The 20,077-nt window shown below is 36.1% G+C and overlaps 1 protein-coding gene across 4 annotated transcripts in view; it reads left to right on the forward strand.

The window, feature by feature from the left end:
- The window catches only part of RGS7 (regulator of G protein signaling 7), a 528,155-nt gene that overhangs the window by 374,806 nt on the left and 133,272 nt on the right, over positions 1–20,077 (forward strand). For all 4 annotated transcript variants that reach the window (XR_007148335.1, XM_047841359.1, XM_047841360.1 and 1 more), the window contains exons 5-6: positions 2,683–2,789; positions 8,055–8,106. Coding sequence is in view for 3 of the 4 variants with exons in the window: in XM_047841359.1 (XP_047697315.1) it covers positions 2,683–2,789; positions 8,055–8,106 (159 nt within the window). In the remaining variant the exon portion in view is untranslated. The remainder of the gene's footprint in view (positions 1–2,682; positions 2,790–8,054; positions 8,107–20,077) is intronic.

Raw genomic sequence — 20,077 nt, forward strand, 5'->3', positions numbered from 1 at the left:
GTGGCATTTATGCCATTAAGCTCGCGATTACCTTTTCCCGTAGTTAAAATACCTACCACAGCCTCACCTCGAAAGCTTACAAAAGTATCGTGAAATGAGACTATGAACATCTGCATTATCTTGGAAGAGCGGAACAAGGTGCTCATCATCACAACACAAAATAGCTAGTGTTGTCTTTTTTCATGCAGTGCTACGTTGTTCATATTTTTGATATGTCGTGGTTCATAAATTTGCTTATTTACTCATCCAGCAAATATTGGCTCAATAGCTCTTATCACTCTTGATATGCTAAGTGCCAAGTTTAAAAGTTTGAAAGAAAACAGACAATCCACCCCAACTCCCTGATTTTTCCTCTGAGTATTTTTCGGGTCCTGGAGCTACGTTCTCTGGTGGTCCTGTGACAAAGCACATGACTTGTTACAGTCTGACTATGCATGGTAGTGCTACATGAGGAAAACCTCCAGACATGTACCTACCCCTCCAGAAATGTATGATCTCTCGGAATCAGTATCCAGTGGGTGCAGGAAGGTCAGAATGTGCTTACGTTTGTTTGCTTCTGATTTTTTTTCCTGCAGCTTCGTTATGTTTACTTTCACCATATTTTTTTTTAATCCTGATGAGTACTTTAGCACCCCACTGGTTTTGTTGTTTCTTTAGTCACACTCAGTCCTGTGATTAGAGTTCAGAAGGCTTTTTCTATTTATCTTTCTGGGCATCTCAGTTTTCCTTTCCTGAATCTACTCCCTGCAAACCTTCTCATGTGCCATAATTCAATTCTCTTTCTGGAAAGTAGTGTTAATCGTGTTTTCCTCAGCCATAGACTGCTGGGAATATAACAAATAAAGATGGTTATAACATTATAGGTGCACCATCTGACTTTGAAATATGAAAACAGATGTAATGGGTTGCTCTGACCTGTGCTACCTGACAGGAGAGTCCAGGGACTCAGAATATGAACAAGTCTATAAGCACCTGCACATTATTATGAACCAGCAATCCTTATAGATTCTCTTACTATTCCAATTTTATAAGTGATCCACACATACACAAAATAATATGGAAGTGGCTACTTAGGATGCTATTTAGGACTGCCAGTTTCCCTCACTCAGCCTACTTGAACACAAATTTATGCAACTGGATTTCCTAGCAGTGATTTGGATTAAGGTAACATGAATTCATGTGTAAATATTGAAGGCACAACAGCAACCATATACTGAATGTCTCCTATACGCAGGACACTATTCCAACTTCTTTACACATATTCTTGTTTGATTCTTATAACAACTCTGTAAGGTGGGAGGGGCACACATTGTTTAAGTAACAAAAACTAGTGAGTGCCTCCAAAGGTTTTGTTCTTCTTACAACACCACACTAGCTCCTGAGTTTCAGCAAGAGTCAAAGAATATGTGCGTATATAGCTGTAAGCAGCACAGGCTTTGAAAAGGTCTTGGCTTTGAGCTAAAAGGATATAGACATTATACACACACACACACACACACACACACACACACACACACACATATATATATATAATTGATGAAAAAATGCTCCTTTGTAGAAAAATAAATTCTGTGCAGGGAAGGACTTAATTCGTAGTGTGGATAAGATGCCTGGGACACTTAATAACAGTCGTCCGAGAACGTGGCAAAGAGGATGATTGGCAGTTGTTCTTTATTATCGACAAGAACAGCACAGACACAGGCCAGAAGTAAGTTACCAATTGAAGTGTTTACAAGATGATAGATGACAACTAAAAGGGGCACTGCCACAGATAAAATTTAATAATTATTTTTATATTATATATAAAATATATATTTTTTATATATTTTATAATATAATTATATTATTTTTATATTATAAAAATATAATTATTTTTATATTAGCTTTTATAAGCATGGGAGGGTGGCGGGGAGGGACAGGATTCTTATGCTTATCTGCACCACAGCCAGCAGTTTAGTGACTCAGTATTGGCTGGAGAATCAAAGCTCCCAGGATTGATGGCTACAAATAAAGATAGATCTATACAGTCCTGGAACTATTGCAAGAATTCTAGAATTAAAGAACCATTTACTTGTCTAAAAAACAGAAATAAATCCATTACAAAATTGTATAGAAAGATACAAAACAGATCAATAAATCTAACTTGTTGATGGACTAAAAAATTATTTTATAGAGTTTCATATTTTCTAGAATTTAAGGTAGCCAAACTTCACGTTGTCCCTGTACAAATGCAATAATAATTCTGTTGACCAAATTTTATTGACCATTTTATTGGAAGAAATTGCTGGCTGCTATAAAAGGAGAATGAGCATCAAAGTATTATGTTCCAAACATTTCTCAGCCTTCTGGGAAACCGTAATATTTTCATTGTGAAATAAACATCTTCATAGTCCATATCTAGAACATTGAATATAGAGCTGTAGAAGCTAGAGCACTCCAGATGATCGCAGGACTGTAGTAGCAGCATGAATGGTTATTTAGTGCTCACTTAACACAGCATAAGCGGTTCTAGATGCCTTAATGTTCCCCGATGATATCATGTAATAGTAATCCATGTCATTAGAAGAATTGTTGATAGTATTGGATATCCATAACATAGGCTGGGGGGGTGATACAAGTGAGAATACTTTTAAAAGTTTAAAGTGTTATATACATTTTTATTTGTCTGTTTTCATGAAATAGTGGAGGCACTACATTTGGGAACATTAATGGCTGCCCATGGCTACTTCTTTCCAATCTCGGATCACGTCCTCACACTCAAAGATGATGGCACCTTTTACCGGTTTCAGGTGAGTTTGATGAAAATATTCCTTAACTGTAAAATAGAAATCTGCATTTTGTTTGTTGATTGTTTTTACAAACAAATTTTGAAAATAGAACTTATTTTTTTTGACTTAGCTAGTTAGAAATGAATTAATATTAAATTTAAAACTGAAGAAACAGTAAGTGGAGAAAGATGGAATGTGCTTGGTTAAGATGACTTGTGAAAGTTAAAATGTGTAATGATTGAAGATATGTTTTATATAAAATGTTAAGAAAAATTCAGAGAGTGGCCTACTGGAATTCAGGAGGTGGGAGAGTTATTCATGTGTAAGCTGCATTAGCCACTGGGAAGGAAGTTGAGAGGTGTAACTGAATTAATTATACTCTGGACCCTGTCCATGATATCAGACTGCCTTCGGTTAAAGCAAATTCTCATGGGAAAGCTCCAATACAGAATTTAGCTACTTATAAGGCCTTCTGCATGTTGGTATCTGAGGCCTTCCTACAAGAAGACTGCGAAGACTGACGTGCATGATGCTTTGTGTGTGTGCACTCATCTGAGACAGAAGTATACCTTAGATAACCTGTAAACTGACACGAGTTTTTCTAAATCCTTTTCAAATGAAATAGATGCTCATTCTTTCAAAAATGCAGATTCTTTAAAAAATGATTGTGGACTCTAATTTTGGTCATTGAGCATGCACTTGACACTTGAGTTCATAATGATTTACCTGAAGTGTGTTCTACATTTCATTAGACATTATGATTTCTTAATAACTGACTGGTGGATTCTAGCCCATAAAATTAGGGCACATATAATGCCAGAGTTGAGACTCTTGCTCTAGGTATTTTTGGAGGATTCTCCCCATTGTCAAACTTGTAGACATTGGAGAATTCTCTCTCATTTGTTCTGAATATCATTAGACGTTCTATAAATAAATGACAAAACAATAACCTGGGTATCAAAGAACTTGCTTGGGCAAACAGAGAACAAAGAGGTAATATGTTTTAAAAACATTTAAAGATCTTTGTCTTCCTGGAACACCCTCACTGTCACTTCCTTAGGACCCTTTTATACAAGGCAAATAGTCGTAGGATTTCATGCACTGAATACCTAGGAGATAAAGCAGTCTCCTGAAATCATGATACTGACCTAAATATTCAAGCAACATATGCTAGTCAAATTACATAATTTTAAAAGGCTTTAAAATAGAGGAATATTATCCTTTTTTATAGTTAATGTGGTGGTAGCTTAAAATAGCTTATTGAGAAGTTAAAGTACCTTGTGGTCTTAAAAGGTAACATTTTGATAAATAGAAATTATTAGTTATTAGCAAATAAATTATTTGCATATTAGGAAGACTTTTTGATTTTTTTAAGGGAGTTACTTTCCTACTGGAAGATTGCATTTTCCATATAATCTTACTTGCTTTAAAAATTTTTTCATATAGGGACACTTGAATAGCTCAGTCGGTTGGGCATCCAACTTCAGCTCAGATCATGATCTCACTGTTTGTGGGTTCGAGCCCCATGTCAGGCTCTGTGCTGACAGCTCAGAGCCTGGCCCCTGCTTCAGATTCTGTGTGTGTGTGTGTGTGTGTGTGTGTGTGTGTGTGTGTGTGTGTCTGCCCCTCCCCCAATATCTATTGTTGTCTCTATCTAAAAAATAAAGTAAACATTAAAAAAATTAAAAATGTTTTTTCATATACAGACTATAAGTAAACTTTAGGCCTAATAAAAATCTCAAAAAATATGATTTTTGTTTTTACAAAAATAACAACTTTTATCTATCCTCACAATCATATTACAAGTAAAACTATCTCTGTGCAAAATAACATATCTGTAAGGGAAGCATTGTATACAGTCTACTTATTTCTGGAGAATTACCTAGTTTAAATTTTTTTTCTTAAAGCAAACTAGCTCAGACATGGCCCAAAGTTGGTGATGATGTTGTGAGTTAACGTGATTGACAATGTTTGACTCTGCTCTTGTCCTCCCTGTATTGAAATAGTAGGCAGACAAGGTTTATATGTCTTAGTCATGGCCATGGATCAAAGATGAGCAGAGCTGGGAATGGGTCACCCTACATTCTGGAGAGAGGAGAGACTGTTTTTTAAGAGCTTTAGAACAAAGCAAGGGAATGGGTGCAAGTGATAGATGTATTACATCACTGCTAGGTATTGGCAGAAGGCTAGCAATTTTTCAATGTGCCTACATAGATGACAGATGATAGTCTTTTAAATTACATTAATTAATGTTAAATATTAAATGGTAAATGTTTTAAAGACCTATTAACATTTGAAATAGGATCTAAATATGACATATTTGTATATCTAATAGTCATAGGATCTTAAAACTGAGATTTAAAAAGCAAACAAAAGAAGCTCCAGAAAAGTCAGGGGTCATTGAATTCCTGCTGTAATGACTGTGAAGGCATTAATCGGTTTTTATTTGAACAGCTCTAGTAAGAGAAAACACATTCTTGTTCAAGGTGTCCACCTCCATTTTTGTGTTGGTTCCAAGCAGCAGAAAGTTCTTTATTACACTGAGCTGCAATTCAACTCCCTGGGAGGATTTCAAAAATCATGAATTAAAATAGGAAACTTGCCATATCATATTTACTACTCTACCAGTGAATGACTGAGATTTTAACTATCATTAGGAATCTGAAGAAGCTTCTGGGCATGAACTTGAGACAAATGGAACTCTTCATTTAATTTCATTGATATGCTGCAGTATGTAAATTCGTCTCCATTTTTCAGCACAATATAAAGCATGTGATTTCTATATTTATTGTAAACTTGCAATTGTCTAATTATCCTCTATTAGCTAGCTGGAATTGAGATCTGACATGATTCTCTAGGTCAGTTTCCTGACTTTCATTACAGTAGTATATGTGCTAAAAGTTACTGAGGAATAGCTAGCTCAATTTTATCATAGTTGAAAGAAGCCAACTCTGAAAAGCAAAGAGAAACTCATATATTAAAACGTCCTGAAATCTAGTTGAACTTTGAAAGTAAATTTTTAAATTTCAGTGAATTATAAGCATTTGTTATTCTTTAAATTCTCTTTTACTATAAATTAAAATACTTTTCCTAGAAAAAAATCTTGCAATATTAGTGAAGAATGTTGGTTTGATGGCATTTCCACATAATATCAGAACATAAAATAGCTTCATTCTGTTACTTTTAGTCAGGGAATTGTCACTAAAGTAAATGATGGAAGAATAAAGAAAAATGGTGAGAATGAAGTTAAGAACATTCTTTGTGGCTTTGAGAAAAAAAGTACGTGTCTGACCAGTCTGACTAGAAGAAGTGTTTTAAAAGTAAGGTACATGTACACACACACACACACACACACACACACACACACACACACACACGCCCCTCACAAAATAAAGAAGCAACCCTCAGGAAATAACACTTTTGAGAAGTATCTCAAAAACCAATGGCCCTCATGAAAGCAAGATTTTTAACTACTTGTCCCCCTATGGTTCCCCTAAATCCTGACCCAATTTTACCCTCAAAGCTCTATCTCCCAAGGAGTCAAGTGGGATTCAGGTGAGGATGGGGTTATAAAAATTCTTGATGTCTTGCTTTTTCTAGTGTTTCAACTCGCCCCACCTCGAATTCTTGTTGTCATTTTGTTCACATGTGTACACAATTAACATCAGTAGACTTCTTTATTATATTAGCAATTCCCAGAAGTAGAGGCTAAATCAAAATCCCCTGAAAGTCTCAAGCAATTTGAAAAGGCTCTCCCTCAGAGATTCAAACAGTTCTCCCCAATTATCCTTTCCCCCTTCCTGAGAATCCATCTTCTAGAGAGGGAATTATCAAATGGTTCATCAGAGATTACCTCAATATGCTCATTACACATGGATAGCTAACGTAATTGACTAATAAATATAATTAAACCCACAAGTTTGATGTCTGCAGTCATTTGTTCTGTCGAGTCCTGGAGTAATCATCAAAGTTTGAGAGAGTACACAGTAGTCATTCAGTTTCCCCATGGTCTGGAGTCATGCATGTCCAACTAGTGGGGCTAGAAAATCACTATTAGAAAATACAAAATGTTGATGATAACAGGGTTTTCCTGGTCAGTTTCTTTGTGGTTTTGTCAGTCAGGTTCTAGAACTTCACAGACTGAGATTTGTCAATTGTTAATCACACCAATCAATTAAAATAGATTAAAATTAAATAAATTAAGATTAAGTAAAATTAGTTTTTAAAAAATCACTTCTGGCTGTGCAGTTTAAAATTTTAAAACAGTAAGTGTTTTTATGAAGAAATGTATTTTTTAGAATTTATTTATTTATTTTGAGAGAGAGAGAGAGAGAGCATGAGCAGGGGAAGGGCAGAGAGAGAAGGAGAGAGAGAGAATCCCAAGCAGGCTCTGCACTGTCAGCATGGAGCCTGATGTGGGGCTAGAACCCATAGACCACGAGATCATGACCTGAGCTGAAATCAAGTCGGACACTTAACTGACTGAGCCACCCAGGTGCCCCTATGAAGAAATATTTTTTTAAAGTGAGACAGAATGGGGCGCCTGGGTGGCGCAGTCGGTTAAGCGTCCGACTTCAGCCAGGTCACGATCTCGCGGTCCGTGAGTTCGAGCCCCGCATCAGGCTCTGGGCTGATGGCTCAGAGCCTGGAGCCTGTTTCCGATTCTGTGTCTCCCTCTCTCTCTGCCCCTCCCCCGTTCATGCTCTGTCTCTCTCTGTCCCAAAAATAAATAAACGTTGAAAAAAAAATTTTTTTAAGTGAGACAGAAAAGTTTAAATCTAGTTGGATAATGTTGAGAGCTACATCATATAATTAACAGAGCCAGATCTTAGGGTAAATTTTCACAGTTGAGCTTTTGGGTCTACTGATGACAATAATGAGATATATGAATCAAAAAAAAATGATTTGTTATATTTAAATATATTTCATCTTGAGTCGTGCTGAATTTAATACTCTGCTTTCAGTCTTTGTGGATGAAAACTTTTTTTTTTGAATGATGCAATCACACCTTTTACCATTATGTCAGTTGACGTCAAATTGCAGCAAATGTATGACATTTAAAGAACCTGCTGGTGCTGCACATATTTGGACTGAACAATGGCTCAGCAAGTAATCGTAGAAGGAAAGTCTTACAATGCCTGTTTGGGTACTTTCCCTGTATTACAAAACATACATCATTAGCAAACTATTCTGGATAATTGCCAAAGATGAACACAGCTCATAAACCAAGAACTCTACTAATTTTGTGTCTGCTTAACCTGGGTTCCACTTCTTTTTGTTCCACAGACACCCTATTTTTGGCCATCAAATTGTTGGGAGCCAGAAAACACGGACTACGGTCAGTACAATATCTTCTCATTTTATTATTGACAGCCAGTATGTATGGATGAACACGTGCTCGCATTTTATTGCTTTGTGAGTGAGAAAAGAAAACCACAATACCACTATGGGACCAATAGTGCCAACATCAAATTTGTGAATGGCTTTGTTTGGAAAGGCACAAACCTGGTGGCAACGTTTTCCATGGTATAACGCCCCACACAACTATTAAAAACGGTTTCTTGTGAATAAGTTAAAAAGCTATAAACAAGCTTTAAAAAGTTATTGTTATTTTTCCGTAGGACCTTAGTCCACTAGAAAGAATAACAAAGGGGCTCAGAGACCCAGAGTTCCACTTTACTCTCCCACTTAGCTATGTGATTCGTGGTAAGTCCCTTGACTTTCTGGGGCTCCATTTTTCTCACTATTATTTCAGGCATCCTATGATTCTGTAAGCAGAAGGTATATTAAATAAGGTGAAGGCAAGCAAAAGAAAGCTATAACAGAAGTTTAATTGTAATAAATCAAGTTTAGTGAACTTAGAATGAACTTGGTTCAACAACCATGATTTTAGGTAAGCTCTTCAAGAACATAGACCCCCAACAAGTGCACATCTTTTCACATCTTCCTGAAGACTACAGTTTTCCAAGATAAGACTGCATGGTTTTAAAGTGTCATTTCTACAAATATTTATTGAGGATTTTTTTCTTACACCAAATACTGTCTTAGGTGCTAGGGTAACAGGGTGACTCTGACTTCATCTAAAAAGTTGGGTAACTCTTGGTTAGATGAGAAGAAAGAATTATACAGGAGTTCCTATAGAGTGCTGAGTGAATATAACAGCAGTGTGTGCAAAATTATGTACAAGTTTAAAATAAACAAGAGATTGAATTTTCTCCGGAAATTGCAGAGTGATTTCACAGAACTGAGAGCCATTTGAGTTGAATTTTGAAGGAGGAGGGGAAATTTGTCAGGAGACAATGCAGAGAACACATTTGAAGCAAAGGACCAGCATATGCAAAGGCAGTGAGAAGCTTTACAGCATCTGGCCTTCTTTGGCATTGCTCTTAGAGAGACATCTTTATAAGAAGGCTGTAGAAAAATCCCATGGAGCTATCCTTCACTTCTGTCATTTCAGAAACTTGAATTTAGTACTTCATCCAAGATGCCAATCAAAGATTCAAACTAACATGGGAAACCATCTAAAAACCGGAATACTTACAAATTAATAGAATAGATGATCATTTCCAGTAGTGAGAGCACTGATTTATTCATTCAGGGCACACATTCTTCAAACTGAGGCACTTAGAGAAAGAAGTTATTAAAAAAAAAAAAACAGCTGCTTCTTTGTGGGTCTGATCTAGAGAGTTTTGTGGAGATCTTTTCTAACCTGGGATATTGCCTGGTAGTTGTCTCACTACAAAGGATGAAATTCTAGTGGTTGAAACACTTGAACAGCTGAGAAAGAGCTCACGGCCAAAACCCCATGAGCTGGAGGCAGACAGTCCCAACTCTGTGACTTTGGGTGAGGCATGTAATATTTCTGAGTCCCAGTCTGCTCACTTTTCAAGCAGAAATAATAATACTGGCTTTCTAAAGTTATTGGAATAATCAAAATTAATATGCCTAAGGAAACTGGCATTGCTCCTCTCATATTCAGTAAATCAATATTGTTTTTTGCTCATCATCATTATTGCCTGGCAGATACATCGCCTCTGTTCCTTGCAGAAAAGCAAATCCTTACTCTCAGTGTTCTCTCTAGACACATCTTTTGTGTTCTTCACAAATATGTTAGTGTTCACAATAACGGCTCATGTTTCATTTCACAGTAGATTGATGTTCCAATGGAAAGCCTGAGGAAATGGCATGGCCTACACAGCAAATCATTTACAGAACATCCCTCAGAGTCAGTCATCTCAAAATGATTAATGTAATTCGGTTTCACATTAACTCCTAGTGTGTCCATTTTAGAGAGGGTCACCTTCTATTTTCTACCCAAAGCTGGAGTACCGGCAATTTGTTAACTAACCATAGACATAGCTTGTAATTATCATATTTTATTTTCCCTCCTGAATAAACATATAGCTGTTTGTGTCTAGCTTGCTTGGATTATATACAAGTGAAGGAAAAATAGTTATTCAATAAGATGTTATAAAAAAAAGAGAGGAAGTAAATAATCATGATCTTAGACACTGCATCACCTCCACAGGCGATGATGCCACATCTTCTATGATTTTTCTTTTTAGACACAAATAAATCATAGCAGCAATACAAATTATCCAACTTTGAATTTCCTACCAGCATGTGCTTAAAAAATACTGTTATGAAATGTGAGCTCCTGTTTATAAAGAGGATATTGATGGGTGGCTCAGTCAGTTGAGCTTCCGACTTTGGCTCAGGTCATGATCTCACAGTCCGTGAGTTCAAGCCCTGCGTCGGGCTCTGTGCTGACAGCTCAGAGCCTGGAGCCTGCTTCAGGTTCTGTGTCTCCCTCTCTCTCTGACCCTCCCCCATTCATGCTCTGTCTCTCTCTGTCTCAAAATAAATAAACATTAAAAAAAATTTATAAAGAGGATATTGATGCTGTGATGTGGTTGGGCCACAAAGCCCAAAGCACAGTGATTACTTAGTCTGTCTTTTCTAAGATAACTTGGGGCAGACAGGAGTTTAGTGCTTAAGCAGGTTTGAGGAATGTTTTCTTTCACTATATATTGGCATCCCAACCTCTGTTTCCACCACCAGTTTGAATTTACCAAGTAGGTTCTGCAAAAAATAAACCTTTACAGGTCAGTTTATGTGGAGAAACACTTTTCTGTATTCACCTCGGTGTTGTAGAAAAGCAGAATATGTTGATTATGTTTAGTGCTTAAGACAAGCCAGTATGGGCTGCAGGGCTACACATCTATGAACACCACTCTTTGACAATCAACTTAAGTGAGATTTCTGATATTTTCCATCCAAGAGCAAGAATCATTCCACTCCAAGCCAATTAAAATGGGGTCAGGAATGGACTTCCCCAGGTGTATGTGCATCAAGAATGATCTAGCACAAAGTGCTTGCAGTGAGGGCTTGGAGGACAAGGCACGAGGAAGCTCGAGAGTACTGTGCTAACAAGTAGACACAGTAACAGAGTTGTACATTGAAACAGAAGCCATGAAAGAACTTCACTTTTCTAAAAGTAGGCATTGTTTGTTTCCTGCCCTAAAACATTGCGAAGTTTTCCAATGAGTCCATCCCATTAACAAAACTGCAGAGGGGAAAGAGGGTTGCTCCAGCTTCATTCATTTTGGCACGTAATTTAGATGTTGTTTATTTCATAAGGGCTTTAACTTAAGAGCATCTACAGTTCTATTTCATAGTCCTCCATACCACTCCCAAATTCTTTATCATTCACTTTTGATGTAACTATACTCCTATGTCTATTTTTGAAGCCAGTTTTTTTCTAATTTCTAGTTTTTAGAGTAGTTTGATAGGTATACCAAAAAAAAAAAAAACCTGAACGGAATGTATAAAACCACCTCAATCCTACTCATACTCTTCCCTATTATTAATACCTTACATTAGAGTGGTACATTTGTTGCTATTGATGAACCAATATTGATGCATTATAATTCACTAAAGTCCCTAGTTTACATTAGAGTTTAATCTTTGTATTGTATATTCTGTGGGTTTTGACAAAGGTATAATGACATGCATCCACCATTACTGTGTCCTACAGAATAGGTTTATTGCCCTAAAAATTCCCTGTGCTCCAGTTATTCATCCTTCCCTTTTCCCTCCTGAACCCCTGGCAACCACTGCTCTTTTTCCTGTCTCCGTAGTTTTTCCTTTTCCAGAATGTCATATAATTGGAATAATACAGTAGGGAGCCTTTTCAGATTTTTTTTTTTTTACTTAATAACATGTGTTTAAGTTCTTCCATGTCTTTGCATGATGGGATAGCTCACTGCCTTTTTATAACAGGATAACATTCCATTTTATGAATATACCACAGTTTGTTTATCCATTCACCAACTGAAGAACGTCTTGGCTGCTTCCACATTTGGTAACTGAATAAAGCTGCTGTAAACATTAGTATGCAGGGTTTGTGGGGCATTGGTTTTCCATTCATTTGGACAACTCCTTGGGAGAACAATTACTTGATTATATGGTAAGGTTATGCTTAGCTTTGTAAGACATGGCCAAATAATTTTCTAGAGTGGCTGTACCATTTTGCATCTTGAGCAGCAATGAATGAGAGCTCCTACTGCTCGACATCCTCACCAGTGTTTAGTATTTTGAAGTTTAGCCATTCTAATAGAATGGCTTGTGGTGAATACAGCATAATGTATAAACTCGTTGAATCACTGTTTTGTATACTTGAAACTAATGTGATATTGTGTGTCACTATACTTTAATTAAAAATCTCCCATTAAACAATAAAATAAATGTCAAAAATAATGTTTATTTTTAAATGTCAAAATAATATTTTGAATCATTAGTCAAATGAAATATATTGTTTTTAAAAAATCTGGTACTCATTTCATTAAATTTCTTAAAAGAAACTATTTTTTTTAGCACACTATTTACATTTGTATGCTAATGTTAATGGTACTGCATATTTCATTTCTAATTCGAATTGTTCATTATTGGATTACAAAAAAAGCAAATTTTTATCATTCAAACTTGTCATAATCACTTAGTAGTTCTAAGTGTTTTTTGGTTGCCTTTTAGATTTTCTGCATAGATAAACATGTCATTTGTGAACAAAGACAGTTTTCTTTCTTCCTGTCCAAATTGTATACATTTAATTTATTTTTCTTGTATTACTGAATTAGCTAGAACTTAACAGAAGATACTGAATAGGAGTGTGCAAAGGGACACCTTTGCTTTGTTCCTCACCTTAACAGGAAAGCATCTAGTTTCTAACCATTTATTATGCTGTTAGCCATAGGGTTTTTGTAGATGTTCTCTACTAAGTTGAGGAAGTCTCCCTCTATTCCTAGTTTGTTGAGAGTTGTTTTGTTTTGTTTTAATGAACAGGTGCTAGATTTTGTCAAATTCTTTCTCTGCAATGGGGCGCCTGGGTGGCTCAGTCGGTTGAGTGCCTGACTTCACCTCAGGTCATGATCTCGCAGTTCGTGAGTTCCAGCCCCGCATCGGGCTCTATGCTGACAGCTTGGAGCCTGGAGTCTACTTCAGATTCTGTGTCTCCCTCTCTCTCTGACCCTCTCCCGCTCACACTCTGTCTCTCTCAAAAATAAATAAACATTAAACAAAATTTTAAAAAAATTCTTTCTTTGCATTTATTGATATGATCATATAGTTTTTATTTTTTAGTCTCTTGATGTGATGGGTTTCATTAATTGGCTTTCAAATGGTCAGCCAGGCTTGCGTACCAAGAATAAATGTCACTTAGCTATGGTATATGATTCTTTTTACATTGTTGGATGTGGATTGCCAATATTTTATTGGAGATCTTTGTATTTATGTTCATGGGAATATTGATATATACTTTACCATTTTTGTAATGTGTTTTTATGATTTTACTCTTAGGATAATACTGTACTCATAGACTGTTATAAATGACTCCTTTTTATTTTGCCTCTTTTCTGGAAGAGACTGTGGAGAGTTGGTATCATTTCTTCTTTAAATGTTTGGTAGAATTCACCATTGAAAACATCTTGGTGCTTTCTGTTTTGGTAGATTCTCAGTTATTGATTCAACTTATTTAACAGTTATAGGTCTATTCAGATTATGTTTTTATCCTTGTGTGGCTTTTCTTAGATTGTATCTTTCAAAAAATGGGTGTATTTTATATAGGTTACCATATTTGTAGGCTAGAGTTTTTTTTTAATATTCCTCTACTATCTTTTTTTGTGGGGTGCCTGGGGGACTCAGTCAGTTGAGCATCTGACTCTTGGTTTTGGCTCAGGTCATGCATGGATCCTATGATTTGTGGGCTCAAGGTCTGCATCAGGTGCTGTGCTGACAGCATGGAGCTTGCTTGGGATTCTCTCTTAATTAATTAATTAGTTAATTAATCAAAAATATTCCTTTACTGGGGAGCCTGGATGGCTTAGTCAATTGAGCGACCGACTTCAGCTTGGGTCATGATCTCGCAGTTTGTGAGTTCCAGCCCTGCGCTGACAGCTCAGAGCCTGGAGCCTGTTTCAGATTCTGTGTCTCCTCCTCTCTTTGCTCCTCCCATGCTCCTGCTCTGTCTGTGTCTGTCTCTCAATAATAAATAAACGTTAAAAACAATCAAAGGGGCGCCTGGGTGGCGCAGTCGGTTAAGCGTCCGACCTCACCCAGGTCACGATCTCGCGGTCCGCGAGTTCGAGCCCCGCGTCGGGCTGTGGGCTGATGGCTCAGAGCCTGGAGCCTGCTTCTGATTCTGTGTCTCCCTCTCTCTCTGTCCCTCCCCCGTTCATGCTCTGTCTCTCTCTGTCTCAAAAATAAATAAAAACGTTAAAAAAAAATTTTAAAAAAAAACAATTAAAAAATATTCCTTTACTATCTTTTTAAAGTCTATGGTATCAGTAGTAATAGCCCTTTTTAAAATTTATTATATTAGTAATTTTTGTCTTTGTTTTCTTGGTTAGCTTTCCTAGAGGTTTATTAATATTGATCTCTTCAAATAACCAACTTTTGATTTTATTGAATTTCCTTACTGGTTTTCTGTTTCAAGTTCATTGATTTCTGCTGTAAATTCTTAGTATTTCTTTTCTTCTTCTTCCTTTGGATTTAATTTGCTCTCTTCCTTTTCTTCACTTCCTATTTTGGAAGTGTAGTTTATTGGTTTTAGATCTTTTTTAAAAAAATGTAAAAAAATGTATTCAATGCTATCAATTTCCCTCTAAGCACAGCTTTCACTGCATTACAGAATTGATAACCTGTATTCTTAGTGTCCTTTAGTGAAAGTGTTTTTTTTTTTTTTGTCTTGAAATTTTTTGAAAACGTTATTTTCAAGTGTGTTGTTTACTTGCAAACATGTGAGGGCTTTCTAGTGATCTTTCTGTTACTAATTTCTGGTTTAATTTCATTGCTGTCTGAAAGCATACTCTGTAAGATTTCTATTTTCAAAATTTGTTAGAGTGTACTTTATGGCCTAGGACAGGGTCTGTTTTGGTGAATGTCCCATTGGAGCCTGAGAAGATTATACATTCTGCTGTTGATGGATATAAATGTCAATTTGATCTGATTGATTGAGGATGCTCTTCTGTTCAGCTTGTCTTTACCAATTTTTCCACCACGGGATCTCTCAACTACAGATAGATGTGTGCTGAAGTCTTTAATCATAATATATATTTGCCATTTCTCTTTGAAGTCTCTCAGTTTTTGTCTCAAGTGTTTTGATGCTTGTTATTAGGAGAATAAACATGGATTTTTATGTCTTCATGAAGAATTAACCCCTTCATCATAATAATGTCTCTGTTTCTTCTTAATAGTTGTTATTTTTTCTGAAGTCTGCTTTGAAATTAATTTAGCTACTCTTCTAGCTTTCTTTTTATTAGTGTTAGCATGGCAAATTTTTGTCCTCCCCTTTATTTGTAACCTATCTGTGTCTTTATTTTTAAAGTGGGTTTTTTGTAGACAGCGTATAATTAGGTCCTATCTTTTGTCCACTCTGAGAGTCTTTGTCTTTTAATTGGCATATTTAGATCATTACATTTAAAGTGATTATTAATATAGTTGGATTAATATCTATCCTATTTGTAGCTATTTTCTATTTATTTCCCTTTTTCTTTGTTTTTCTTTTCTTTCTTTCTTTTTTACTTCCATCTTTTCTCTGCCTTCTCTTCTTTTAACTGAGCATTTCATATGCTTTTGTTTAAAGATTCCCCTAGAGTTTTAAATATGCATTTACAACCAATCTAAGATCACTTTCAGATAACACTATAAAGTTTATGAGTAGTATAAGGACCTCATAAGAGAATATCCCCACTTTCTTCCTCCCAACCTTACAACACTGCTGTCATTCCCTTCACTTAATTATAAGCTATAATCACTGAATATATTGTTGCTGTTACTGTTTTGAACAAATGATTATCCTTTAGATCAATTAAGAATACTAAAAATAAAATACTTTGTTTTGCCTTCATTGATTCCTTCTCTAGAAGTCTTCCTTCTTTATGTAGATCTGAGTTTCAAGCTATATAACTTTACTTTTCTTTGAAGAACTTCTGTTAGCATTTCTTATAAGACAGGCCTACTGACAACAGATATCCTCAATTTTCATTTGTCTGAGAAAGTGTCTATTTCTTCTTCACTTTTGAAGGATAATTTTGCAGGATAAAGAATTCTAGGTTTTCAGTCTTTTCTTTCGACATATTAAATATCTCATTCCACTCTTTTTTTGCTTGTGTGGTTTCTGATGAGAAATTTCATGTAATTCTTATCCTTTGTTCTCTAAATGTGTTTTCCCCCATCTTCCCCCCAATTTCTTTCAACGTCTTTTGGTTCCCCCCAATTTCTTCCTTGGTCTTTGGTTTTTCACCTTCAGAATATAATAGAGATAGATGATAGATAGATAGATACAGATATAGATACAGATAGATATAGATATAGATAGATATATAAATATAGATAGAAAGAGAGACAGAGACAGAGAGGGAAAGAGGGAAGATGTTTTGGTATTAATCATATCTGATGTTCTATGAGCACCCTGGATCTGTGGTTTGATGCCTATATTTGTTTGCTAGGGCTCCCATAACAAGATACCACAGACTAGGTAACATAAACAACAGAAGGTGTTTTTTTTCCCCCCCTCATTGTTCTGGAAGCTAGAAGTCCATGATCAAAATGCTGTTAGGATAGTTAGTCTCAGGAGAACTGAGACCTTGCTCCTTGGCTAGTGATGGCCACCTTTTCACTGTGTTTTCACATGGTCTTTTCTCGATGCATGCATATCCCTGGTGTCTCTTCTTCTTCTTGTAAAGACATCGGTCATGTTGGATTAGGGTCTCAGTCTTATGATCTCATTTAACCTTAATTATCTCTCTAAAGGTCCATTTCCAAATGCAGTCCTATTCTGAACTTACTGGGAGTTAGGGCTTCAACATATGAATTTTAAGGGGAAACAATCCAATCCATAGTACTGAGTATTACTAATTTGGGACAATTCTCAGTCATCGTTGCTTCAAATATTTTTTCTGTTCTTTCTTTGTTCTTTTCCGGTACTCTCATTGTATCTCAGTTTTGCAAGTGTCTGTTGACATCCTCAAGCCCACTGATTTCTTTCCTTAGCTGTGGTATGTTAATATTAATATAATATTTAATATATTAACGTAATATAATTAATATTAATATAATATTAATATTAATAAGCCCATCAAAGGAATTCCTCACTTGATTTGTGTTTCCTTTTGATTGTTTTCTTAGTGTATCCATCTCTCTGCTTACATTGCTCGCCTGTTCTTGCATGTCGTCTACCTTTTCCATTAGAGCCCTGAGTATTTTAATCACAGTTGTCTTTAATTCCATGTCTGATAATTCCTGAATCCCTTCTACATCCGAATCAGCTTCTCATGCTTGCTCTGCCTCTTCAAACTGTTTTTTTTTTTTAACGTACCTTGTAATTTTTTGTTGAAAGTTGAACATAATGTACTGCATAGAAGAAACTAAGATGGCCTTTAATGTGAGGTTTTATGTTTAACTAGGCCTTAGGCTGCGTTCCCTGTTTCTGTAGCTGTAGGTTTTGGAGGCTGTATTTTCCTCTGGTGTATTTGTTTTTGGCTCCCCTATTGTATTTGGGTTTCCTTAGATATCTCTTCTAACATAAGGTCTGAGACATGAGTTTTGTTTTGTTTTGTTTTTTACATTTGCTTCTTCTTTTATACGGGAACCTTTTATCAATGCGGAGGGAGTCGTGTGTAAGTGTGGGAAGGGAAGCAGTATATAGTCCAATGATTAGATCTCAGTCTTTTATTGTGCCCCTGAGCTGTGACCTTCACAGATGCTCCTTGGTTGTTTGAGATGATCTCCCCGGCCCCCACCCTCCCCCCCCTTAAGTGACATAGGAACAGTATAAGGGGCTTAAATTGGTTATTTGTTTATCCCCAGGAAGCAGACAAGACTGGGCTGGAATTGGTATTTCCCTTTCCCCCAGGTAGTTTAGACTCAGATATAACCCCAGTTTATTAGGCACTGTAATGTAATATAGTTTCGCCTGAGAAGAGCTTTGTTAAAAAGAACAGAATGTTCTGGGTGTATTTCAAAATGGTTGCTATTTCCCTTTTCTTGTTGGAAGCACGAGGGAATTTTTCTCAGATCTTCACTGCGAGAAGCTGGTAGGGCTCCTGGAGGTAAAATTCACAAATGGGTGATGTCCCCAGTCCCCTGGAGTTTTTAATGTTCTAGCTTGTTCATACTGAGCTTCCAGCAATAAGTCAGTTAACAGTTTTAATTTTCCTACCCCAGATGGAGGTTTCTGCTTTTGGGCTTCTGCACCAGTGAGTCCTGATTTTCTGTATATGCCTGTCTGCCTCTCTAGTTTAGAGACAGTGATTTGCCCTCTGGTCTCCATTCTCTGATGGATCTAGGAAGAAACAGTTGGTTTTTACTTTATTCAGCTTTTTAAAGTTTTGTGAGGATAGATGGGAATAACGATTTCCAAGCTGTTTACATGCTGGGCCAGAAACCAGAGAGCAGATTTTTACAGGGGAAAGGAAGAACAAATCACTCCTAAGCAAGTTGTTTTTGTCTATTTTGTTTCTGCTTTTATTTCATTTTATCTTCAATATTTCATCATGGGATCATCTCTCAATCAACATCTGAGAGAAGTGGGAAACAAAGTTGGTTGTATCTTTTCCATGTGTTCTCCCTTTCCCCTGGCCTTTGGAGAGTGTCTGAAGTCCAACCATCAGTGTCATGGAAAATTTGAGGCTGTTATTTTCCTCTTGATTTCCCTGTAGCTTTGGAAGTGGCCTAGAATGGAAAAAGAGAGGAACCTGGCACACAAAGTTGGCAGACCTTGATAAAAGGGTAGACAAACCAAGAGTGCATCTAAACTGAATTCTAATAATCCTTGCACGTTTTTAAACTTTATATCCGTTCCACCATAAACCTGTGATGAACAGAATTAACATGTTAATGTTCTGACATGTTTTCCCCAAAGCTATCATGATCAGTGGTCACTTGCAAATTAATGTGCCCTGGCACAAGTTCAGAGTTGCATCTGGAAAGAAAGATAAAACATCACACCCCACTAAGAATGTCACATCATCATTCAAAATTACAGAGGCTCTGGGATAATTAAAATTTTAAAACACAAAATTAAAAAAATAAAAATCTCCACTGATTCAGCTAAATTGCAGCAATCTTCTAGTTTGTAGAATTGATGAACACCCATGCATCTCTGTTAACAAAAAAGAAAAGCTATACTGTATTTTTATTACTAGAGTTATAAAGGGTAGTATTGGTATTATAATCTATTTTGTAAATTAAATATTCACCATGAACTAGTTTAGCCAAAACAAATAACAACAAACCATGTCCTAAAAACAAAACACATTTACCCAGTATAATGTGAGAATTAACTCATCATCCAAGACTTTTAGTTAAAAACAAGTAAAGAATTTATGACATCTTTAGAATGTATATATTGGCACAAATCATTCTCCTCCTTTATAAAATGTCCCACACTTCGTCATTTCAAGACACGAAACTTACTGATTAAAAAAAAAAAGTAAGCCACTAAACAGTTGACTTTTACCTGACTTTGGCAAAAATGAAGACACCTGATTTACTCTCTTCACTTATATTGACATGTACATATATACATTTACATATGTATGTGAATATCACACACACGTTTAAGTGTATTATATGTATACTTGCATCATGCCTACATACAATACACATATGGTTATCCAAATGGAAAATTTAAACATCCCTAAACATGGTATCTACAAAATAAAATTAAGACTATATTAGTATTTTTGAAATGCATCTCTAGTTCTAATCTCAACTCTAGAAATGCTCCCTGCTGTACTGAAAAGAACTTCACA

Source organism: Prionailurus viverrinus, chromosome F1 (genome assembly GCF_022837055.1).
Source record: "Prionailurus viverrinus isolate Anna chromosome F1, UM_Priviv_1.0, whole genome shotgun sequence".
In the NCBI taxonomy this organism is placed as follows: domain Eukaryota; kingdom Metazoa; phylum Chordata; class Mammalia; order Carnivora; family Felidae; genus Prionailurus; species Prionailurus viverrinus.